General features: G+C 34.8%; 1 protein-coding gene across 1 annotated transcript; it reads right to left on the reverse strand.

Annotated features, from left to right (window-relative positions):
* Positions 1-40: 40 nt before the first annotated feature.
* On the reverse strand, positions 41-17,521 carry LOC128155262 (von Willebrand factor D and EGF domain-containing protein-like). Its single transcript, XM_052816885.1, has 21 exons — positions 17,371-17,521; positions 17,132-17,245; positions 16,713-16,979; positions 16,515-16,562; positions 16,172-16,425; positions 15,984-16,073; positions 15,761-15,902; positions 15,401-15,591; positions 14,108-14,184; positions 13,025-13,094; positions 12,728-12,928; positions 12,167-12,396; positions 11,938-12,070; positions 11,345-11,468; positions 11,087-11,262; positions 4,876-5,144; positions 3,950-4,049; positions 3,560-3,647; positions 2,705-2,832; positions 2,341-2,449; positions 41-634 (listed from the first exon to the last, which is right to left on the reverse strand). Exons 1-21 carry the CDS (start codon positions 17,411-17,413, stop codon positions 489-491), a joined length of 3,000 nt encoding a protein of 999 aa, XP_052672845.1. The 5' UTR covers positions 17,414-17,521; the 3' UTR covers positions 41-488.
* Positions 17,522-26,082: the final 8,561 nt, after the last annotated feature.

Consider the following 26,082-nt stretch of genomic DNA (forward strand, 5'->3'; position numbering starts at 1 on the left):
TGCAACTTATATTGTAACATAAAATAAATGTAACTATCAATTACCAGTAATATGGTTTATTTATTTAATTGTTAATTTCCTTCACAGGAACTGACATACAGATTATAACCATTAAACAATTATCTCACCTGGTCAAAACCCGTTTCGCACACACTTCGTCGATACCTTATTTTTAAATGTGTGCAAAACGGGAACAAACCTTTTTAAGAATATAAATTGTGAGAAAATTGCTTCGTCATTTAGCAAATTGCTCAATTATGAATTAAACATAAAATACCTAGATTATTGCTTCGTCACAAAGTATCCTTTTATTTCTTATTTCAGCTCAGCACATGTACATATTTCCCTAACCATTTAACATTTCTAAACGAAGTATCAAACTCGTGTAGCAGAACCTTTTCTAGATAGATCCTTAATTGCAATTATTATTTAACGAGGAAGAACATGCGATGCATTTTACATATACGTATATTTTTCACAATATCGACTTAACAGCCGAGAATTGTGCATTCGGAGCATTTGTTTGGATGACGAATGCATTGACAGCCACCGTTTCTACAGCAAGCGCAGTTGTAGCTCGATGGGTCGTGCTGACACTGGCAGCCAGACGAAAGAGCTGTATAGTGATCCACGGCTGAAAGACAATTCGCATTCAATTACCAAAAACAAACACATTAAACAATCAGCTTAGATTTCATTGCCTTTGAAATAAAATGAGAATTAACTCATAACAAGTCATATATCGCTTTAGAGAATTTGATCGATGACTACAATGAAGGAAATGAATCAATATTGATCAAATTATATTATATGAATTTGTTATTCATCTATGTTAATAGAGTCAACTATTATGTTAAAAATATTTGATTTTGCTTAATTTGTTTCAAGATGATTTGTAGTTTATTTACAACAAAAGGAACTAAAAACTTAAAATCTGAAGTTTTTGAAAGCAATGCTTTGATTCTATCACGAATGCAAGTCTGCTTCCCGATTCTGAGACCAGTACAAACCCGTAAAAGATCATTAGGTCTGTGACTAATTATGGGGCCCGAACTTACTTATAACAGACCAATAGGTCTGTGACTAATACCGAGCCTGTATTTACATGTAGAATCATTTTAACAAGGCCTTGGACGTTAGTATCTATTTCTTGCGTCAAAACAAGTTGGAAATGACGCTGTTTTCGAGTGAAATATACACAGATTGCATAGTCTTAGCTCAAAAGCCTGACAAATTTTGATGATTTCAAAGAGCAATGGCCGAGTAGCCAGCAGTAAAATAGACAGGCTAACGTCCCACTGCTGTTTGACACAAACTACCCAAAGTCCAAGCTCTTGTTAAAATGGTTCTAATAGACCAATAAATTTGTGACTGATTCTGGGGTTCGTACTTACGTAAAATAAACCGATATATTTGACTAATTTGGAGTCCAGTGCTTAAATGTAATAGACCGATTACTAGTAGTCTGTGACTAATCTGAGGCCAGTACTTACATGTAAAAGATCAATGGGTCTTTGACTGATTCTGGGTCAGTACTTATCAGTGCTACATTCTGGGGTCAGTACTTACCAATGCTAGAATCTGGAACCTGTACTTACAAGTGTCAGATTTTGGGAACAGTACTTACCAGTGTCAGATTCTGGGAACAGTACTTACCAGTGTTAGATTCTGGGGCTAGTACTTACCCTTGTCAGATTCTGGGAACAGTACTTACCAGTGTTAGATTCTGGGGCCAGTACTTGCCCTTGTCAGATTCTGGGAACAGTACTTACCAGTGTTAGATTCTGGGGCCAGTACTTACCGGTGTCAGATTCTGGGAACAGTACTTACCAGTGTCAGATTCTGGGAACAGTACTTACCAGATTCTAGGAACAGTACTTACCAGTGTCAGATTCTGGGAACAATACTTACCAGTGTTAGATTCTAGGGACAGTACTTACTGGTGTCAGATTCTGGGAACAGTACTTACCAGTGTCAGATTCTAGGGACAGTACTTACCAGTGTCAGATTCTAGGGACAGTACTTACTGGTGTAAGGTTCTAGGGACAGTACTCACTGGTGTCAGATTCTAGGGACAGTACTTACTGGTGTAAGATTCTAGGGACAGTACTTACCAGTGTCAGATTCTAGGGACAGTACTTACTGGTGTTAGATTCTAGGGACAGTACTTACTGGTGTTAGATTCTAGGGACAGTACTTACTGGTGTAAGATTCTAGGGACAGTACTTACTGGTGTCAGATTCTAGGGACAGTACTTACTGGTGTAAGATTCTAGGGCCAGTACTTACCAGATTTTGGGAACAGTACTTACCGGTGTCAGATTCTGGGGCCAGTACTTACCAGTATTTGACCACTCAGTCTGTGACCGGGAAGGATCACAAACTTTATCGTGCTCTGTATTGGTGTACCCTGACGGATAACAATGGCCGCCGATCAAACAGGCGTCATTCTGTCAATGATTTATTATAAATAAATGAACACCAACTGACGTGGTTTTTGTTGTTTGGTTGATCATCAAAGTCAAGTGATTATTGAACTAGTGACGACATTTCTTATTGATAAGACCATTGTTCGCGAATTTACGTATCTGTTTGTTCCACAAAAACTGAAACCAAGGTTAGACATATTAATGAGACCATCACACATTACTGATCCAAATATTGTACTTTGGTATAATTTCTGCAGATGCTGATATATTACGAACCTTCAAATGGCAGCTTTCTGTTACGTCACATTGATAACACACAGAGTCATACACCGTAAATGAATGTGGCGAGCTAAAGTTTGTACCATCCAGCGAGATGGAAATGTTGTACTGTTGCAACGTGTTGCCTGAAAACGGACATAATATCTGTAACATAATCACTAACATTTTGACCGAATTTTGACATGCGAGCTCTGTTTTTCGCTTATAAGACAAAGAGTGACACTCAAATTTTAGTGGACTACTAGAAATACTTTACTGAAAGAAACGGAAAAGATAATGACCAAAATCGCGACCATGCCCCTTTAATTGAAATAGGTGGTAGGTAAAACGTTATTGAACATATGCCTCCAAATGGGCGCCTCACGATCAGATTCAATTAACTACAAAAGATGATAGTTTATGTTTTCTACAAACCATTTAAAAAAAATAAATCAGTTAAAAGTTAATATCTCTATGTTTGATTTTTTTGGAAAATAATGTATACTTTATGTATACTTATTTACTGATGTAAAATAGTGTAGCATACTAATGTAAAATATTGTAATACTTTTTGTGCTTTATAATAGGTTTTTGGAAACTTAAGCGTTACAATTTTTCGTAACGCACCAAACTTGCTATTTAAAACTGCTGAACGAAAATACTTAAAATATAATCTGGTTAATTAGTTTTGTTTAACTGTCACATGACCTTGTTAACTGTTTTAAAAATTGATATATGCTGTGGAAATATTATGCTGTGCTAATAGGCGCGTAAACCCATGGCGGTCACACAAAAGTTTAAAATGATATTTAAACTTCGAAGTATTACTAAGCTTTGTTTATCTTTTATATTGCGTTAAGATTGAACTCTTGCCGTTGGATACGCCGTGAACAGGCACAAAACACAGGATTTCCCAAGCGGACACAAGTTCAGCTGCCAGCATTTCTGAGTTTCCTGATTCCTAAAATGTAAAAAATTATCAAACATTAGTTGTCGTGTATTCCAATGGAATAAATATTTCAATGACACAGAATACTGTATATAGGATTATTTTCGCCCCTGTTATTTTCGCCTTCTACACTTGCATACGGTTTCGCCCCGTTTCGCCCAGACACAGTTGTACTAAAAGAGAGATAATGTGAGAAATTTGAATGCAGTTTACGCTCAGTCTTAGATTCGCCCGCTTACAACGAAAGCGAAAATAAAACGGGTGCATATTTCCATGTATACAGTATCAAGGAACATGTTAAAATAGACTACTACCTGGTCAAATCTACATGTAAGATTTGCAGTTTCCATAATGTTTTCTGCAATAACATTAGTTTGCAGGCAAGGTCTTCTTCTGATGTCACAAAGGCCATCACTACATAATAGAAAATGAAACAGTTACTAACTAAATCTTATACTAGACTACACGCTGTATAATTAATCAAAGTACTGAAGTACGGTCGGTAGTTGATTTTATGATTATTATTCAATTTAAAATCAACGATATGTAATTTCGCATGGCAAGGGGGTTTCTTCGATGTTTATGAATGATTATGAATTTTTTTTTTACCTTTTCAACAAGAATTCCTAGCTATAGACGGAAACCCCCATATGAATCATGTTGTGTAATTTTTAAATATATAATTAACGCCCCCACACATACGATGCATTATGTATCAGTAAACGAAATATTTCTAGAAAATTGCATCTTTACATTTTTTAACAAACAAATAATAATAAAGTCTAGTCTGCGCCAGCACTGGATCTTTCTTGAGATTGGATGGTCTGGCAGTTCATTGATTCCAAACTCTACCGCTGTAGAAATGGCGCTATGGTAATCAATGACAGCGAATCAGTCTTATTGAACTACATACGACTAAAAAGTATCTAAATTGTCGTACCGTTTGAAATCAGACCATTTTCAAGGTATATATTTTCTTGAAAAACAATGCTTTTGAATACATATCAATTAATTTATGGTTTATTTTCAAGAACTAAGTCTTGTCGGCGGTGAAGATTTTTGCTTAGGTTCAAACACTGTTTCACTTCCGTTTTGCAACAGTAACTGCATAAAAGAGTTGATTAAAAGCAACTCCCAAAACTACGTAATAGTAATTTATGCATGTTAATCTTTTTGCGATATTTTTTAATTTTACAGAAAAAGGTGTGTATTATCCTCTTTTGTGGCTCAAAACACGTACCCTCTAATTTGAACGATACTGGGAGAGTCATTTGAGTTTATGCTGCAATCGACCCCAGTATAGCCGGGTTGACAACTGCAGCGGCCTAAAAAGCATGCGCCCCTAAGGCTACATTGGTTAGGGCACACGTGATCCGTGACGTCAAGAGGAGGAATGAGGTCTCCATCCGGGCTCGTCTTGTAATTGGATAGTTTCTTCATTACCTCGTTTTGACACAGGCTGTCAAATGTTGACAATTGCGTGACCAGAAACAGATCACTCCCCGAAGCCTTGAAAAAGGAAACCCGCCAAATTAACATCATCAATTTTTAATCAATTTTAAAGAAACTTGTTTGAAGTCCAGGGCCATTAAAATTAAATTTTAAAAATTCTAATTTAAAATAAATTTTTCCATAGAGTATTCTCAAATTTATTTCCCAGTCTCAATTTCAAAAAGGCAATTAAATACACCGGCACAAACAACATTTGCCTAAAAGTTACAGTTGTAGTTTAACAAATTCTGTTGATTGCATATTGCTCGTGTTTGAAAAATGTTATGGGAGCTTTTCCTTTCCTTTTTATACCCGCACTTTCTAAAGAAAGTTCGGGTATATTGTTGTTACCCTGTTCCATCCGTCCGTCCGTCTGTCCGTCCATCCGTCCGTCTGTCACGTTTTACTTTCTCAAACTGCTCCTACATCTTATAAACCAGCAAACTGAACTCTTGGAGTTTGATTTGGGGTATCATGTTGTTTTGTAAAAAGGTTTCAAAAATTCTCTGTTAGTCCTGGGGGTCAAATAATTGGTAAAAAATGACGTTTTTTCAAAAAAAACCTTCTTCCTCGAACTCCTTCTACATTTTCAACAGTAGACAAATCATCTTTTGGAATATGTTTTAGGGTATCCTATAGATGCGCAATAAGGTTTCGGAATTTTCAATTTTGTCTTGGGGGTCATTTAATGGCTAAAAAATGACGTTTTTTTACAAAAAAACTGGTTTCAAAAACGTCATTTTTTTTTGGCAGTAGCCAAATGATCTTCTAGAATATGATTGGGGGTGTCATATTGAGGCGTGATCAGGTTCCAGAATTTTTTTTTATTAAGGGGATCAGTTGGCAACAAAAAATGACGTTTTTTGGCAAAAAAAATATGATTCCCAGAACTCCTCTTACAACTTTTGGAGTAGCTACGTCATCTCTTGGGATATAATTGGGGCTGTCCTATAGATGTGCAATAAGGTTTAAAAAATTTAAATTTCATCCAGGGAGTCAAAAAGTAGCAGAAAATTGACGCTTATCACTAAAAAAACAAACATTGATCCAAGAGCTCCTCTTATGATTTAATGGATAGACAATCATATCTTGGGATATGATAGGGACTGTTCTTTAGATGTGCAGTAAGGTTTTCAAAATTTAAATTTCATCCAGGGAGTCAAAAAGAAGCAGAAAATTGACGTTTATCACTTCAAAAAAACATAGATCCTAGAACTCCTTTTATGATTTAATGGATAGACACATCATATCTTGGGATATGATAGGAACTGTTCCACAGATGTGCATTACGGTTTTGAAAAATTGAATTTAACCCTGAGGCCCATTACCTACCGGTACATACCTTTTGATGCCCTTTAAGGATCAAGAATATATATGGTTAAGGGGTGGGGATCTCAACCGTTTTCGAGATATTCGTGCACTTCCTGTTCAAGGGGGGTCATGACCATCCCCGGGGCCCATGACCTACATACCGTTTGATACCCCTTGACACAAGGAACAAGAATATATATGGTTTAAGGGTGGGGATCTCAACTGTTTTGAAGATATTAAGGGACTTGCTGTTTGAGGGGGTCAGGACCACCCACAGGGCCCATGACCTACATAACATTTGATGCCCCTTGACATCAGAAACATGAATATATATGGTTTAGGGGTCATGATTATAACAGTTTCTGAGATATATGGTAATTTCAAATTCCTGGGGGGTGGGGATGACCCCAGGGGTCAGATCTAATAAACCCTATATATTGCCAGTAACAGCCAATATATGATTATGAAAACCCTATATTATTATCTTTGTCCGTTTTCAAGTTACCATTTACAATAGAGTCTACGATTCTTCCTACAAGGTTCAATGTTAGACCCCACACCCTTTTGACACCCCCCTCCCCCCCCCCCCCTCCCCCTAAAAGTGGTTGTCTAACCCAAAATGAGAAAAATCAAACCAGGGTGCACAACTAGATATGCAGGCCTATCATATCCTAGAGTTTTGTACAATTCTGTTCAGCCATCTCTGAGAAACAAGTTCAGAGCAGGAGAGAAGAAAAAGAAGATGAAGAATAATAATACATGTACCGTATTAAGAACCGTACAAAAACAATAAGTCTCCAAATTTCGTTCGGGAGACTTAATAATAAAGATTAAATAGAGATAGGATCATCAAATCAATAATTTAAAGATAATTGACAATTTCTGATTCTAAGGGGGTCAGGATGACCCCTTAGGGTCATGACTTACATGCCATAATGATCTGATGCGCCTGCATGACCTAAGGAGGAATAATATCTTTGGATTAAGGTGGGGATCTCAATGGTTTTTATGATATTTAATAATTTCAGGAAGAGCACTTGGGATCATGACCTACATACCATCTTAAATGCCTTGAAGAAAGAAACAATAATATAATATGTACATGATATATGATTCAATTTAAGAACCCAGATATAGATCAATCATCTGTTTTGTAATACTTCCTATGTATATATACATGTACATGTATTAGTTTGTGATTTGTTCTATACTATTCATGTTCATGACTGTAGTATGGCTTAGTCTTATTTTAAATTACATTAAAAAATTGTCAAATATATGACTTGGAACCCCCACTCCCAAACAAACTCAAATATAAACTGTTCTTCCCCCCCCCCCCCCCCCCCCCTTGTCGAATGATCTATTAAAATCAAAATATAATTTGGGTGTCTAAACACTTTTATAAACTGGTAAAAAATGTTATTCTTAAAAAAAATTATATTACACCTTGCATAATTGACAAATGATCTATTGAGATATGATCAGAGGTCATATTTCTACCTTGGGATCAATAAGTAGTATTCATTGACAAGTTAAAATTAATAACAATAAATGATTCAAATTATAAATGTTTATACTCCACATTCACCCCCCCCCCCCAAATCTAACCTGGTTATAAAGATTCATGCAGTCTTCTTAATACATTCTTACATGTGTACAGTAGCAAATTTTAAATCATTTCTTGATTGCTTTTTCTCTCGTGATTCACATTAACATTTTGGAAATTGCTTAATTCAATTTTTAAGATTTATAAACAAAATGTTATATGCATCACTTCCATGTGTATTTGCCTATTTGGGGCAATTGTAAAGTCTCCTAAACAAAGCAGTGACATCATTAGGCTAGGATTTACCCACATGGATCGAACACTACTGTATAACATATGAATAAGATAAAATACATTATTATTCCTAGTTCTAAAATGTCAGGGTGTCTCCAAGGGGGCATAATCTACATACAATTTTACACGCAATGACACTAAGAGCAAAAATAAATTATAATTATGGTTTAGGGATGAGAATCTCAGATCTCAGAAGTTAACAAAATATACAGTGTATCATATCATAAGGTGGGGGGGGGGGGATTAAAGACAACACCTGGGGGTCATTAATGTACTTTACACCATTTGATGCATCATAATGACATTAGAAGATATTTTGTATTTTCCCGTTTCGTGGGGTCAGAACAGTCCCATAAGGTCATGACCTACATTGTATTTGATGCATTATAATACATTAAGAAAGAAATACTCCTTCCTTCCTATTATAACTCATGTAAAAATAATAAGTGTCTACACCTACTTACATGTAATACACAAATTTAATAAGAAATTGTTTATACAGGGTCAATATGGGGTCAACTCAATAGTGCATGCAGTCTAACAAATGAAAAAAATAACTTTTGCAACTAAAATGACAGAAACTTTACAAATGCGATAGGATAGGTAACGATGATAAGCTTATTTAAATATCAAAAGATGATGATACAGTTAGTATGCTGTCAAAGGGAGATCACATTTAGAAAGTGAAAGTAGAACTTATATATGTATGCTGGCATTGCTGGCATCTCATTATATTGTGCTACTGCTACTACATGTATTATGCTTACCTAAATTGGTCAACATCATAATGATAATCCAATTAAAACACAATAATGAATTCCTTTAGCTGATCTTAATTAATCCTTTTCTGCATACGGAAAGCACAGACATGCATGTATGGATGTTGCTATAAAACGCGGAACGGAAAACGGAACGGAAAGCGGAACGGAATGGAAAATATCATCACGTTTATCGCTTAAAAAGGGTATAGACTGGCCAGAAACGATTTACTTTGAATTTTTTATTTATATCTAATGAATGATTATCAACATGTTGTTATCTTATTAATATTCATATGAATGTCTATCAATTATAGCATTGTAGTCATTCGGCTTTAGTTGAGTACGGAAACGGAAAAATCAAATGTATACGAATTGTGAAACATTAACATGATTAAACGAGCAAATTAGCTATAACTTTTTACTTATTTTTCTTATATGGTATTGCTGGCATATCAGCGTAACGTACGCAGTTAGTGAAAGCGTTTTATGCGTGTTTTGAGTATTTTTATATTTCAAATATGATGTACATGTATATACTTACATCAAAATTGAATTTTCGGTGTTCTGGACGATCTTTTATCATACAGACGATACAGTATCATTGAGATGGAAGAAAAAAAACCGTAGGACTGACGACATTAAAAATTAAAATACAGTAAACATTAAAATACCCGGTAATTTGTGAAACTAGTAATTTGTGAAACTAGTATTTTTAGCAATGCAATTTTGTTTACGTTTGCATTACTAAGCAGTTGTTTATTCCAGCAGCTATATACATATGATCCGAATAGAGAGCTCTAGACGTTGCCTGGTTTGATTTTCCGATTATATATTGGGACTATAGTCTGTCGATCCCAAAATATTCATGCAGCACATTTGGACGATTTATAATGGAAAATATTGACATCTTTTCTACATTTGGAAGTCACTCAGAAGACCTTGCACAATTTTTAAACACTATCATCCGGGTCTGTTGAAATGCAAAACCCCATAGACTTCTTTATTTTTAGCCGTGTATTTATACCAGCTGATAAGCTAGAGAGGACGTTTTAAAGAAAGAATAATGAGAATGTTTAATGCTTCTAAAAGAGAATTGCTTCTTGAACCCTGAGGTATATATAAATATACAGCAAAAAGTGAATCGAGGACATTTTGGGACAGAATATAGTGGTCAATGCATGTACTGTTAATTTTGAGGAGATAAATATTCTTGAAAAAATAATCTAATATTGCTAATCTTTAAAAAAAAATTAAAAAGGTACATAAAGTATATCGTTTTAGCATGATTAACAAATCTACGAGGTAAATAACATTAGAAAAGATTTTCCGTTTTCCCTTCCGTTCCGCTTTCCGTTCCGTTTTCCGTTCCGCGTTTTAGCAACACCCATGTAATCGAAGAGCTTGGTAAAACTAGTACCCGCTAATGAGACATGCAGACCTGTGTTGTGTACGTAACTTCAGACAAAGATCATTCATTTGTAACATGCATGTATTTTTATGACCTATTCTTCAAATCCACTTGCACTATTTTATAAGGTAAATAACAGCTTTAAGGTGGTGCAGGACACCTGCATATTGTGATTTACTTTCTGTATACTTTCTATTGAGATAAACAATAAAATGGACCCCTCACTCCCACCCCTTCTCTAAATCTGTGCACACGATGATGTTCATATAGGCACACAGAAGCAAATCTAAAACCGGCAACCGCCACGAGGAGGGGGCATAATTTAATTTTTAATTTTGTTTGTAATAATTATGTAGACCATTATACTTTCTATGACATAAAATGTTAAGATTATTGATTAACTGAAAATTCACTGCAAACAGTTCTACCCCAAATTGCATATAAAGTGCTGCTCATGTCATGATGTGTATTATCATATGGGAAGGGATCGCATCCTTCAGTTATGAAAATTATAAATTTTAATTGTATTACCGGAGCTTGCATATAGCCTTCATTTTTAATTAAACTTTTTTTTTTTTTGGGGGGGGGGGTCGTTTGTTTTTAAAGTAAATGGTTGGGTTACAATATATGGAACGTCAACCTTGACATCCTCCATGCAGGAGTCAACCAGGGCGGTAAGGTTCATGCCCGGCTCGTCGTGGCACCGGGTATACAGGGTAGCCTTACTCAGGCCAGTTTGACAAATCCTTCTGGCCTCATCCTCGCTTATCCCTGTCGTCGTTGGGAACACGTCACGTGGTTTGTAATTAAAATTTTCTGTCGAAAGAGATTTCAGGTTATACGATTTTGCAAATCAAAGACAATTTGAAAATAGAATATGTACAAGAAGTAGGCATACGTCTTTTCTTGATTATTACGTCATCGACAGGTACTTCGCCATCAATATCGTCATCGGAGTACCGTCTGTAGTGGTGTCGGTTAAGTCTAGACATGCGCACTGATCGACATTTTCCATTGCAATTCTATGTTCATAAAAAATATGTTAAGCTTCAGAAAAGGCCAGCACGTTGTCACTAAAAATGAATTCCTTATGTATATATTGTGTTCTTATGATGTGCTCGTATTATTAATACTTATGTATTTGCTGTTTAAATATACTATTTATTGCGAAAAGCAAGCATATCTGAAGTAGCTAAAATATATTTTCTTCAAATGTTAATTATCGACCATTTAGTGCAGAAACTGTACTACTTGCTCTCAAAAATGAATGTCAAGGAGGAAGGTCCGTTTAATGATGCATATCACGTTGTAACTTATAAAAATATAAAAAGCGTACCTTTGTGTATATTTTCTAAGTAAATTACAACAAATAAACTTGATATTCCATCTAACCGTGAATTAGTTTCCCTGCCATCGTCACCGCCAGTAAATAGGTATATATACTCTCTAACCCAAAAGCTCTAGTAAATCTGAAATTGCGAAATATCTTACACGTTTGTGGGTGTTTTTGGAGCCCTTAGTACAATCTACTCTTCCGTTACTGCAGGTGCAGTAGGCGTGCTGAACAGAGTAATGAGGCTGATAGGTTAAAACTTGGTTAAAGAGGCTTTCTGATGGCTTCACTCTAAAACAAAACAAAATCGAACATAAAGAAGAATTTTTTAAAAAAGCGGTATTAATTATATGAATTGCCTTTGTTTAATAAGAAATTTGAATTTACCGCCATGTGTTGGCGAACTCGGTGACTTGATGGTTTGAGTAATGTTTCCCGTCAGCCCCGAGGAGGTCGTCGTGAGGGTTATCGTTCCAAAGCCCACATATGCCCTGGCCACAGCCCTTGTTGTCAGGAGGAGCCTGAATGTCGACGTCCATCATCCCGTCTTTTTCATTGTGACCGTGAGTAAGTACATAGGTACTAGCAACAACACGTGCGCCAGACGGAAAGTTAATCTAAACAAGGATTGAAAATGTGATTATTCCATTTATGGCCATGACTTCTTATATCAAACATAATTTCTAATCATCTGTTAATATTTGCAAACAACTGTGGAATTGTTAAAATTCGTTGGGATAAAATTTCGTAGATTTTGTGAGTTTCTCTCCCCCATCTTACTAATGAATGACCAAAACAAAACATGAAACACAGTCTTGCACGGAATCAAATCTACAAAACTGCACCCAAATTGACAATTCAAGACCCCACCCCTATCCATCAACCCACCCACAAACCCACCCACACGTAGCAGACAAATTTAAATAATTTCAACTTATGCGACATTACAAAGAATTTTTTCCCACTTCGGTCCCGTTCGACAGTAGTTCCGTCCAGGCCTCGTTCTGACAAAATTGTGAGTTCCGGTACAGCGTGTTGGTTCTTTCTTTTCTCACACATGTCAATCTGTACAGCGTCATTCCCCTCTCTAGCGACCAAAGCGCAAATACAGGGATGGTAATGTCCACACGGCCATGTTTTCACCTGGACCTATATCCCAAAAAATGATTTCTAAATTCTCTTCAATAAAATGTGTTATTCAGAACGAAATGAGTACATAGAATATTTGCGCTTGTGGCTGTTTACCTGTAACGGTTTGTTTGATGATTTACATTCATACATTGTCAGCTCGCCCGTCACGTAAACGTTAGTTTGTCTGGTAAAATAAAAAAAAACATGCATATTATTTTTACTGCAATCTGCAAATCCACTACAGTAACTATGTTTGCATATTTTTAATGCTATACCGTCTACAGTACTTTCGGATCTTATTGGGACCACTTTGATTAGTTTTATCCTCCAATGTTCTTTCGAGTCATATGAGAATCACCGTGATAGGTCTTACCGGCCTCAGTAGTCCATTTGGAGCATATGAGAATTATCGTGATTTAAAGGGACTTGGACACGATTTCACTTAAAATTTTCAAATTTCATTTTTCCATTTTTAATGTTTATACTGATAAATGTAGAAGTTTATAATGCTATGTCAAAATTTGAAAGTCAAATATCAAGTTATAAGCAAGTTACAGAGTTCATAATTCTTTGTTTTGTAAACAAAGCTCGAATATTGTCATTTTTACATATGTGTTGTATTGGTGTAAGTTTCAATCAAATGTATCTTTCTTTTGTTGATAATAGTATTTATGAAGATACTGAATTAGTTTAAATTGTTTTTACATGTCATTTTGTCTAAGAAATGGTAATTTTCTACATTACATTTTTGTAAACAACTATAAGACTCGAGCTTTGTTTATATAACACCAATTCTTACCTCTGTATCTCGCTCGTAACTTGACTTTAACATTCAATATTTTGTTCAATCATTTAAAATGCACCAGTAAACCATTTTATACATAAAAATCAAAAATAAAATTTTTGATCTCAAATCGTGTCCAAGTCCCTTTAAGTCTGCTTATCGGCTGCGTAGTCCATTCGGATCATATAAGAATTATCGTGATTACCCTACCTTCTGCAGTCCATTCGGGTTATATGAGAATCAATATGATAAGTCTTACCGGCATCAGAAGTCCATGCACTCGGATCATATGAGAATTAATGTGATAAGCCTTACCCTCAATAGTTCATTTGGATCATTTGAGAATTACGGTAATAAGCCTTACCCTTTAGAGTCCATTTGGATCATTTGAGAATTACGGTAATTAGCCTTACCCCCTATAGTCCATTCGGATCATGTGAGGATCACCATGGGCATTGCAGTGACCATGTTCACTGTTCTCTGTGGTCACCTGATTAAAACAAAAATTGTTTATTTCATACTCGGCACTGGTAAATTGGTCAATGTTTTGGTAAAAGTTGTACACATTAGTTAATCTAGACAAACAGTGTACGCCCTATACAAGAGTGTTTACCATATAATTATTGGTCGTTAAGAGTCAGAAATTACTTTAAGGTATATCTGGCGTATTTGAAGTAAAAATTTTGACATGAGTTTGAGTGAAAAAATACATCATGCTTCTTATAATTAGACGTTTCATAAACTCTAGGTCCATAAAACATGTTCTGTCTTATTTGTTATTTGTCTCTAAACTTTGCTACACGTCTGATAAATATTATTGTGACCCGCCATTCATAACGCCACTGCGCATGAGTGCGGGAAAACCTTGCATTGAAAACACGATGGAAGGACAGTTTGTTTACAAATTAGAATCACGTTTTTCATGACTTAAATTAGATGATTCTTTTATCAGATGGTACTCGAAGCATTAATATTCCGATATTCATTAATGGAGAACAATATAAATTGTTAATTATGAGTAATAAAGATGAAACACGATTTTAGCATCATCGACAAGGTAAACGGAGTAAATATCCCCTCTTCCTGAGGGATGCATGTGCTGAGAGCGTTTATTTATTCTTTATTAAAAAATTCCTCAAAACAAATCCACTTGGTAATTATAACTTATTTAAGTAAAGACACGGAACACATGGAGCATGAACCTGACTAGCTAAACCCCTACAACTTCATGATGGAAATTTAAGTTTAATTCGGCTTTAATTCCTGTTTCATTCCAATAATCTAAGTGGTCTCCGATGACAATCTCCCGTCGTTCCTATCCTTGTCAGTCTGTCTCTTTTTTCTTTCATTGCCAAATCTGTCAAACTTAACGGTATACATGTACCTATCTTTCTCGTCGTCGCCATTGCTGTTGATAGACCGAAATGGATGTACGTCACGTGACCCATTTAAGGCGGAGTTATTCAAATCTTTTGTATTTTTTACCGTGCCGGTAAAAAATAAAAAAATATTTTCTTCGATTTCATGTATCTTTGTTATGCGATTGACTTAAAAAGCGTAATTTGTGTAGAAGTCCTATCTTTAGTAAAGAAATGAAGCAAATAATCAGATCTTATTATTGTTATTCACTAAAAATACGCCGCATATACCTTTAAACGAAACGTCCTTCTTCATAAATAACATACTAATAACCTGTAATTACTAACGTGGATTGGATGGACATCGTAGTTTGACCACACTGGGTGGTTGAAACTGACTATCGGATTGAATGAAACCTCGTGGGTCTGGCTCCCATCACTAACAAAGTCCTTAGTAGCGGTAACTTTAAAGGAACCCAGATATTTGCCAGTTACGGGGTCAAGTTTGATGTCATAACTACACGTTGAAAACATGGCATCTAAAAGTAAACAACAAACTTGCATGGAATGTGAAAAGCGAAATTTTGATATATATCAAAATGTTAACTTGAATTTTAAAGCTTCATTTCATGTATTTTCCAATTTTGTACTGGTATATAGTTATGGCTTATCGTATATCATAACAAAGAACTATTTTCATAATGCAACCTTTAGTGTGTGTGTCCACGCTAAATGTTATCTTGCATTCATCTTGCGCGTGCGCTGTGTTGCAAGGAATCGGAATTGTTGATTCCACCTGGACGGTTTTCTCCGGGCCCTTTTCGTCGACCACTATTCTCTCAGTCAGAACCTAAAACACATGAATGTGTCCAAAAGTGAACAAAGTTAGATTGAATAAAAAGTGAATAGACATTATTGATAAGTTACAAACCTTGATCCCGCAGAAGTAGCCATCGCTGTTGAAGCTATCACTCTTCAAATAGGTTGTATTCGTGAAATAGCCTCTGACCCTACACTTCAACTGAATTTGAAAATCGTAAAAATTAATTACATTTAAAATGTAGAATATCAGTGTTGTTTTTTAAAATATATTCTATGAAGTAACGTTCGATTGCTTACTGTTTTCCCGAGGTTACCCTTGAGCATGTTGTAGTCCAGGTAGGCTGTTCTCGAGTCTCCAGTGAGATGGTTAACAATTATAACACCATTAGAAGGATCCACCAAGGTGTGTCCGTCAACTGTCCACGTGACCTCAAATCCAACACCTGGTTGACCAAGGGGATATTGTACCTCGCAAGGAAATCTGACCGTTGAATTTCGGACAACTTCCGGTTTACCGAGCACAGGAAAATCGGTCATCTTTGGGAAAGGATCTGTTATTGATAATGTTAAAAATTAGTTTGTTATTGGCTTTTAAAATTGAGCTACATATTTTTGCAACAACAAAATATCAAGCATTTACCTTTACACTGTCCGCCAGAACCTCCGACATTGCATGTGTAAGTTTCGCCTACATTAACAAAGATATACATCTTGATAAGACTCTACAAATGAAATTTTAATCTTTTTTTTAAAAAATACCATAACATGACATTAAATACTAGTATCTCCTACATTTTTAGTTTTAACTTTTTAAAAATACTATCATAAGTATACATACCCGCACAATACGCCATTGGGCAAAAATGTGTCGGTTTTAGATGGTAGACATAAAAATGTCCACAGTTTTTTACTTTAATGTCAATGGTCAGTTCGCAGCAAGAACCGGAAGTGCCAGAGGTCATCGCAATGCAGCCCTGTCTGCTGGCGGTGACTCCTACAGAGGGCAGCGTGCCCTTCATCCATACCGGGTACTTTGTACCGCAGTGGTACTCGGTGACGCAGTGTGTTGGAATGGTGGAGTTACCGCCATTAAAAACATGCCAACCTGTCTAAAAACAACAACATATACAAGCACACGAAGAAAGAAAAATAAAACTTTTCAAAAATGCTTTTTTACTTGGTAAACGTATATTTATTAATATAAGCAAGCTTTAAAAAAGGGGTATAACTCCTTTAGGAGTTTAGACCCCCGATTACCCTCTTGAATATGACGGTCACACAACTCCTTGTCCGTGGGCTCCGGTTGGAACAGGGCACTTCTGTGGAGTTCGGTGTGATCCATGTGGTTGTTTGGTAGACATGGATCATATGCTGGAGTAGAAGAAATGTGATTCAACGCAGTCAAACATTATCAATACATGTATTATCAGTCGTCGTTTTCTTATTTACTTTGATTTCGAACTTGAAAATATTTTGCAAAAAAAATAAAGTCTTACTAAGAACAAAAGGAAGTGATAAAAGGAGGAAGATCATCTCCATTGTATAAGTGCAGCACCAGGCACCGGTATGAGTGACCACAAGTAAGACGGGTCACATGATAAGAAAATTGAAATCGGAAAAGAATGGCAATCGGACAAGTACTTGAACCTAGTGCGTTGTGCAATCGAGTACGACACGGAAGATAAAGGGAAATATGACCTTCTGATTTTATATCATGTGCCAATATTTCTTGTCAGTTTACTCTCTCTCTCTCTCTCTCCCCTCTCTCTCTCTCTCTCTCTCTCTCTCTCTCTCTCTCTCTCTCTCTCTCTCTTGTGCCAAGTTTTTGACTTTTTGTCGCGTTGACACAATTATACAAATACGACCATTTCATGGATTTGATTTGCATTAATTTAAGAGATAAGAGTTTTGTCTAGAGACGGTTTTACTGTGGCAAACCACAGTGAATAATTAGCGAAGTGCTTTGAATATGCATTAAGGCAACAAAGCAACTAGTTGAGACAATGCAACATTTCTAAAGCTACGCTGCGATTTTATCTTAAAGTGATGTCTCGAGAGAATTCGTACAATGAATCGATCGACGTAAATTATAGATGCTTGCATTCTTTACTTTAAAGTATCCACCAAAGTCAAAAGAAGATTGAAGTCCAATATTACTCTTGGGCAAAATTATCTTATGCAGGCTACATACTGAGATGCAGCAACCATATTGTTCTTAGAAGTACGCATCTAAAATTAATTAACTTTGAACACATACTCTCACTCAGCCATCTTTTAAAAATTCATGAGTTGTCTTTCTTTACATGAACACTAGTGATTTGGAATAAATCTATTATATCTGTTAAGTTATCATACTTGTTTTAAGATTATTGTCAGACGCTTTTTATTAATGAGAAACAATATCGATTAGAAGTTTTCGTCTCTTGATATTTAAAAAAAAACTTTATTCATATGTCATTACCTTTTTCGCTTATATATGATATGTGGGACTTTTTTTTACACCTGAGACTTTAAGCTATGCAGTATTGATATGCCATGAAGCAAGATCAAAATCAATTTCACGGAAATGTATACTAAAACTAATTTTTAAGGGGGCTGTGGGTATCTGACTGAAAGCGGTTTACAAGAAAAAACAAACAATACCTGCTGTGGACTGTTGATGTGCGGGAGGGTGGGTTGATGTGGGTGGGGTCGTGGATATTTTGGGGGGTGCATGACCTTCTATCATTATCCTAAACAATTTAGGTTAACAACCTCTTCTGACCCGTCTGTTGATTTAGCAACGATTTATCTTGTACCGTTACGTGTTGTAAATCAGTTCGTTATACTAATTGCATCTCTTTATTAAATTTAAACTCTATGAAAGAAAATTGTTGGCTCCGAATTTCTGGTATAGGTTAAGAACGAAAATAAAATTGTGTTCAGAACACACTGTGAATTCAAAAGTTGTGGAAAAAAATATTTTAATTTGTTTTTAGAATTGGATCAATAATAACGTCATGTAAGTAAACTTTTGTGAAATAGAATTATGGTCAAGTATGCAACTGGTAGGGTCAATTTTAAATTGACCGACAAATTCATTAGTTAATTAGAATATATGCCAGAATCTTCTTTTTTAATTTCATTATTTATTGATCGAACTTGATTCCGTTTGATTCTGTGATTGTTGTCGTGATGTTATCCTCTTTAATTAGATATCGATATTACAAAAAAGTATCAACAATGAAGTCGTCATGTTTTTGCATTTTTTTTTTTATTAATAATGTTTTACAAGTGATTGGAATAATAACATAAGTGAACCTGAGAATGTTTTGGTATGTTTGTTCGTTTGGTTTTTTCTAAAAAAAAATTTTAAGGGGATTAAAAGCATTGCTTTACTGAAAAAAAAAATGGAGAACAAAAAACTTCCCCCTCCCCATCAACATCGACTTAGTATTGCAGGCCTGATAATGTATTTGATATGCACTGACCGTAAAAGTATGGTAAACAATGAAGAGAAACAGCAATTGCAGAAAATTATAAACTTTCATAGCTGCACAGACAAGACCTCTACTAAGAAGATACACCAATTATTCATGTGTTAATCATTTCCTGCAAAAAATGGGATTTGCTGAAACAAGAACTGTATGCTCAATTAAACCAATCACAGACAAGAAAACTGTCTTATTTGGAGTTTCTGATCGTCTGCTAGAGGGAAGTTTTACACAATAGTTGTTTTTTTTTAATTTAGAATAGATTTAACTCCTTTAATTCTATTGGTTTTTAAGTTTTTTCCCTAAAATCTTTTTAAAAACAATTTTCATAACTTACCGACAAATCTTCTTCTTTCACCCAAAACATAGCTATGAAATCATTTGCAAAACTGCTATCGAACTCGATTATAACGTCTAATACTAAAGTTTCAAATCCATGATTGATTACTGTATAGAAATGACAATATAATATCCTAACGGGTTTTTTTTTCAATACAGCTGGAGATTTACCGCAATTTACATTATGTTTTGAAAATAGTTATTAATTTGAAATTTTGAAAAACATGAAAACAACAACAACTACAAAAATTAACAATAAATTAATTGTAATCAAATTAGTGTTACAGTAACACGATACTTTTAAAACTTTTTGCTATACAATTATTAATTAGAATTCAAACAACTTTGCAAAAATAATTCAATATATTACGTGCATGTTCTTAATTTCGTTTGGCCATAAAAGTTATCTCTAATTTCTAAATGCGTGTTAGGGCAGGAATTTTTCCTTTCCTTGCTTATTTTATTTTAGAATTTTGAAATGAATTATTCGTCTTTCTGAAATTGTTGAAACTGAACGTATTATTTACGTTTTAAGCAAATGAATTTAATTAAATTATGACTCCGGAATATTCATGATAAAGGATGCTTAAACAGTGGGAAAAAAAGTAAGTAAAGTAAGTAAAGGGATATTTTTATCGTAAAATCATTTGATTTTTTAGAATTGAAAATTTAAATAAACATGAATTATTTAGAAAATTTTAATAAACATGAATTATTTAGAAATTTGAAATACTCAAAAGTTATTAAATCAGTTGTTTTTAATTATCACATTATACTTTCTTTTAAATTATTTCCGTCATTTATTGTAATTTTTTTTAAAAATTGTTGATGCTCAAACATAATATCTAATAGTAATTGATTTTAAAACAATGATAACTTTGGCATAGACAGAGCTCTCTCTCTCCTCTCTCTCTCTCTCTCTCTCTCTCTCTCTCTCTCTCTCTCTCTCTCTCTCAGTTTTATATCAGAAAAACACCAGAAAACACATTAATCAAACAATCTCTATCATAGGATATTTCCAATGTTGTGAAACATAAATAAATCCGAAAACTTCCTTTCAAATGATATTAAATTATTCGGGACAGAGAAAAATAGAATAGGCGAGATATCAAAAATAAATCGCCCACCGAATCCTAGATGGAAGGGAAAGAGAAAGTTATATGAAGATGTTTCGGCCAATTACAGAAGCCATTAGGTAAGAGCCACGGAGTCGAGCGAGGATCTTTGTAGTCGGTGGGTCTGGGGCCGCGGCGTTCCGGTGCCGTGTGATCGATGGAGCCAGCACCTCCCCCCGTCACCAGTTCCTTTCCGTGTCTGTGAATTCTCGGCTAGGGTTATCGGTTACATTATCTTCCGGGAGATAGAACCAGGAATATCTGCGTTTTGATGTTGATATGTCTTGGAACGTCGCAGCACAACAATCGAATTCTCCCGATTCCGTGACCCGGTCATGAGATTGCATAATTAAAACTATGGATGATGAAGATCGAATACGTTTGTTTAATCCTTGAGATTAAAGATTGCTGTTGTTTTTATACCTAGATATGTGTAATAGAAGTTTTCTCAACTAATTAAACATGGTATCAGATAATTTTTGATAACAACAATGATAAATGTATAATTAGTTGAGTCATTGGAGATTCACCAAACGGCTTCTGAATCCCTCCTCTACTAATTGAGTCTTAAAATTTCGTTTAAACAAATGAATCTGGTGCAAAAGAAGAATATTTGTTATTTATGCTGCAGGTTTCTGGAAACCAATTACAGTTCCAATTTTGAATTAAAGATCATTCAAGGGATACACTTAATAGTCAATCTAACGATATAAATTTAAAATTCTCTAGTTCAATTGTAAGTTTAATTCTAATAACTAAACGTAAAGAAGGCAAAGCATCCAACACTCAGCAAAGATAAATGCTCTTTAGTCTCGATGACACGTTAGTAGCTTGCTCACGCGGTGAGCTTCGTTTTCTGACTGCTAAACAACCGTTCTTTCAAGACAGTAGCCGCACGTAACTCCACAACAAACCAAAGGTAAAAACGGAAAGTTTCTCCTCAGAAACCTGCTTGACTCTAGGTTAACGACCATTTAATGGCTAGATGCACCGGTAGGGGACGTTCCAAGACATTAAAACTTCTTGATTCGAACAGACACGAAGGTTATGTCGTCAGCACAGAGCGCCCCCTGTCGGACTGTTGCCGTAGAGAAATTTCTATTCTCAGTGAACTCTTTGGAAGTTCCCGTGGTTTTAAACCCTGATATCCTCGGTTTATATCCCAAGCATTTAAACAAAAATCATCTGGGAACAGAGTTTAATATGTTAGAGAATAATAATGTAAATAGCCGTCATAAAGCACCCTGTAACCTCTGGGGGTTCACTAAGTATCTTCTTCAATGAATAAAATTAAGAGTTCAGTGTCATAAAGAGTGTTATCTTTTGAATTATATCATTCAGACAAATAGTGAATTTAACTGTTAGTGCGATCCCTAGCCTTAACAGAATGAAGTAAAAAAATCCCTAAAACGAAGATAGAAAAGATGTATTTGAGACACTAAATCTGAATAATTGCAATAAACATACTCGCTGTAAAGAAATAATTCAAACAATATTTAAATGCTTTCTTTGGTGCCTTATGCGATAACGAATTCGAAGGCAGCTAGCGTTGCAGAAAACACGCATAACCAGCTTAAGCTACTTCCATAGATCGAATGGAGGACGAAATAAAACATTTTACTGTTTATATTTACATCTTTAATCCATTTAATTCATTATCCGTAAAAAGGTAAGTAAAAGTGCGTAAGTTGCCATTATTGTCGAAAAGAACGTTACACAAAAGGAACAGCCAATTTTCCATATATGTGAAGGTACTTTACAACTCCATTGGAGTCTTAGGTCAGTCCTTGCAGTTCGTGCTGTTATCGTAGCTTTATAAGAAGATCGATTAAGAGTAACCCACACAGTCAACAGCAATAGTACAAAGAAGACATCAATGAACGATTTGAAATAATTTATAATTGCTAAATCTGTACTTTAAAAAGCTCTATGTATAAACAATTCATCCAGAATTCAGGTTAGAATGCGTATACTAGTATTCTTACGCTAGATTTCTGTCTTGTCATGTATTTTGTATGAATAACAATCGATTATCGTAAGAAATAGATTACAAACTAGCTATTTTGTGCATGTAAATTTAACTTTATTAAAGATGTGGTGTCTATTTCACAAGATGCAGAAGCTTGACCTTCTGAAAAGTGATATGTGACGATCCGCCAAATTTGTTTTGTTAATTTATCCAAGTGAACCAATGGTGTATGAGGAATTATTGTCTCAAGGTTTATTCGAATTCAGTCATCGTTCTTCAACTTGAGTCGATTTCTCCGATAGTTAAGAATCGGAGAAGGCCTTCTACTCGACTGGAACAGTTTAATCGCAGACTGATAGATTATCCTATCAGATAAATCCATATTATCTGTTTTAAAACGGTTTGAAGTTGATAACACAATTACTCAAAGGGATTTCTCGGCTTGGGAACGATTCATTCAGAATTTGAAACCCTCTCGATTCCATGAAATAAAATCATAAACTCAATATTTATTCAGGAGAATTAAGACGCATCGTGAATATTTAAGTTTTCTGTTGATATGCCCGGGTGTTAAATCACTTTAACTATATAGGGATCAGTTTAATGCATTTTTCTTCTTTGAATTTTGCCCCCGTCATCAAAACTTTATTATTAAAAGTGAATTGTATTTTGTGATTCAATGCTCAAGTAATATGGATATTTTGATAAATTGTGAAGGATATTTAGCCACAAGTTTCTTTTAACATACGAATGAAAATAACTGTATTGTAAAGAGGGTTTATTTGTCTTTTCCTTTTATAAACGGACGGGCCAATGCAAGAAGTATGTACTTTTGAACAATTAATCATGATTAAGATCGTTATAGAAAATGTCTGCGGTAAAGGAGATGTTCCCGATGACATGAAATGTTGTTTTCTTCTTGAACCATTCAAAAGTTGCTCCTTGATTGTCGACCGTTGGTCTACTGTCTCGCACAACTACCGTGGAAACTTAATCAACTCCTACAGAAAACCATTGTTACTCTTGAAAAATTGTCCTATGCAATTATTGAATATCTTAATAAGTGTTCAAATTTAGTCCCAAGTGAAGCGTTCGAAAACACCAGAAAAGAAAGGCAACGCTGCCAGAAAGCTGATCTTTACCGGAAGTAATTAGTATGTCGCCATTGCAATTACTCGGTCCGCCATGTTTTGCGTGGGGATACCTTTGCGAGACACGGAGTGAATCTGCCGGGGGGAAGGGTCAATGACGACGACCCTTGTGAAGTTCCACTGGTGTCTACTAACCGCTAATTTCGCATGACATTTTACGAACCGTAAATGTATCAGAAGATTCTATAAACGCTTCATGTGTTTTGTGAAATATTCATCATTTCGCTCCAAATGAATCTGTATTTATCTAAGATTTATGATTCTTAAACATTGCCAGACGATTCATTTCTTTAAATATTGTACTTTGATTTTTATCATTTATAGGATGAGTTTGATATTTACATATATTTGCAAGGACCATTGTAAAATTGCACACTTCAATGACTTTTATCTAAATACTTGTCTTAAAAACCCTTTAGCAACAACCATTTCATTGTATATCAATAACAACGTATCAAATGTTTCTGAACAATTTTCTTTTGCATCATCTCTAAGTTATAGTAAATTCTCCAATTTCCTAGGTATTTTCTATTTGTTCTTTGCAAAAGAGTTTGAAAATTTTGAAAGAATTATATGTAAAGAAAAAAGTCTATTCAGGTCTTCAAGTGGTAAAAATACCGAAGTACTGTCGTAAAAATGACCATAGAATTCGAGTGTTCAGAATTTAAAATTAGATTTTTTCCTTTTAAAAGTGAACAACTTGACATAAAAATTGTTCAGGTTTTAATGTAAAAGTTACTTTATTTTGTCCCTGAAAATATTAAGTTTCAAAATAATCATATTATAACAAACAGTTCACAGTTTTATTATAAAAATCTCGCAGAATAGTTAATTTTAAATAAACAGTGACTTAACTATGTTGAGGGAAAAGATATCGACTTTATCTGACTCTGCAACAAAATTATAGTTAAATAAATTTTGTTATACCCTTATAAATAGTCTTCTCTATTTGTCTTACCAGCAAAAATTCCTACAAATTGAAAATAAATTAATTCATCCGTGACGTTTACAATTTCGACCGTCGGTCCAACATCAAAATTATTAGACCACTACGTCACAGCTACATATTAGATATCAGCAGAATGCATATGGATATTGTCAATCAGCTGTGCGACATAAATGGTTGAATTCTACTTGAAAATATACTTGAATCTTTAGTGAAGGGTATAACGAAACAGTTATTGACTTGGTATGAGGGCAACATATGATTTGTTGGACTTTAGCCTAGGGCAACATAATTGTCTCCAGGTCCAACAATTCATATGTTGCCTTCATACCCAGTCAATAGCTGTATAATTGATACCATTACTAAGCAATACAATTACTTGATTGACCTAAGGTATAGGGTGGATAATTATTCTAGGATCAAAATTTGAACCAAAAAACTATACTTCAAATCATTATTTAAAAATGTTTGTTCCGATTTTTTTGTTATACCAGTATCAAATAATTTGAAAGATTTGAGAAAGTTTAAGACTTTCACATATTTACACCAGCAGAATTGGCGTCCTTTCAATGATACAAATATTCAAAGTAAAAGTATTTTTGCGTGAGAACATAAAAAATTAATATACATCGTGAGCTTGCTAAGCAAAGGGAATCGTTTGGTTTTGTCTCCGATTGATTTGGTTTATTTAACCCGCATATTATGCATCGATTGTTATCCCCAACAAACTTCTGAAAGATTAGTGAAAAAAGTGTACAAAGATTTACTCTTGATTTGCCAAAACATTTTTGAAATTTTATTTCCTTTATTTATAGCAAATGCCAAAGTCGTAAAACAAGCATACCCGCTTTGACGTCGGGGGATGAGTCTTAGAACCGTTTTAACAAGAGCATGGACTTTCTGTGGGATGTTACTATCTGCTGATCAAAACAAGCAGAACCATAGATAAGAACGCTATATAGATACATATGTATCAAAAATGCTTAATTTAGTTTCAATATTTAAATAAGTTTCATTACACACTTTCTAAATACCAAACATACGTTTCCTACCCTGCATTGCAATTGTTTTCTGTGTGACATTAAAATTCCTATTAGAATTAAGGTTGATTCCTAAATAATTGAAACAATTAACAAACTCAACATGCTTTTGGTCATTAGTCCAGACATAATTTTTATGATAAGACATACTTACAAGACATCGTTTGTAGAGCTA

This window comes from Crassostrea angulata, chromosome 7 (assembly GCF_025612915.1).
Source record: "Crassostrea angulata isolate pt1a10 chromosome 7, ASM2561291v2, whole genome shotgun sequence".
NCBI lineage: Eukaryota > Metazoa > Mollusca > Bivalvia > Ostreida > Ostreidae > Magallana > Magallana angulata.

Bases quoted from the DNA above. Each gene is read 5' to 3' on its own strand.
- LOC128155262 (XM_052816885.1), bottom strand. From the start codon at position 17,413: ATGGAGATGATCTTCCTCCTTTTATCACTTCCTTTTGTTCTTA. The intron at 14,185-15,400 runs GTTAGTAATTAC...TGTTTTAATCAG, and splicing joins ACGATGTCCATCCAATCCAC to GTGACCACAGAGAACAGTGA. The intron at 11,263-11,344 runs GTATGCCTACTT...CTCTTTCGACAG, and splicing joins CGTAATAATCAAGAAAAGAC to AAAATTTTAATTACAAACCA.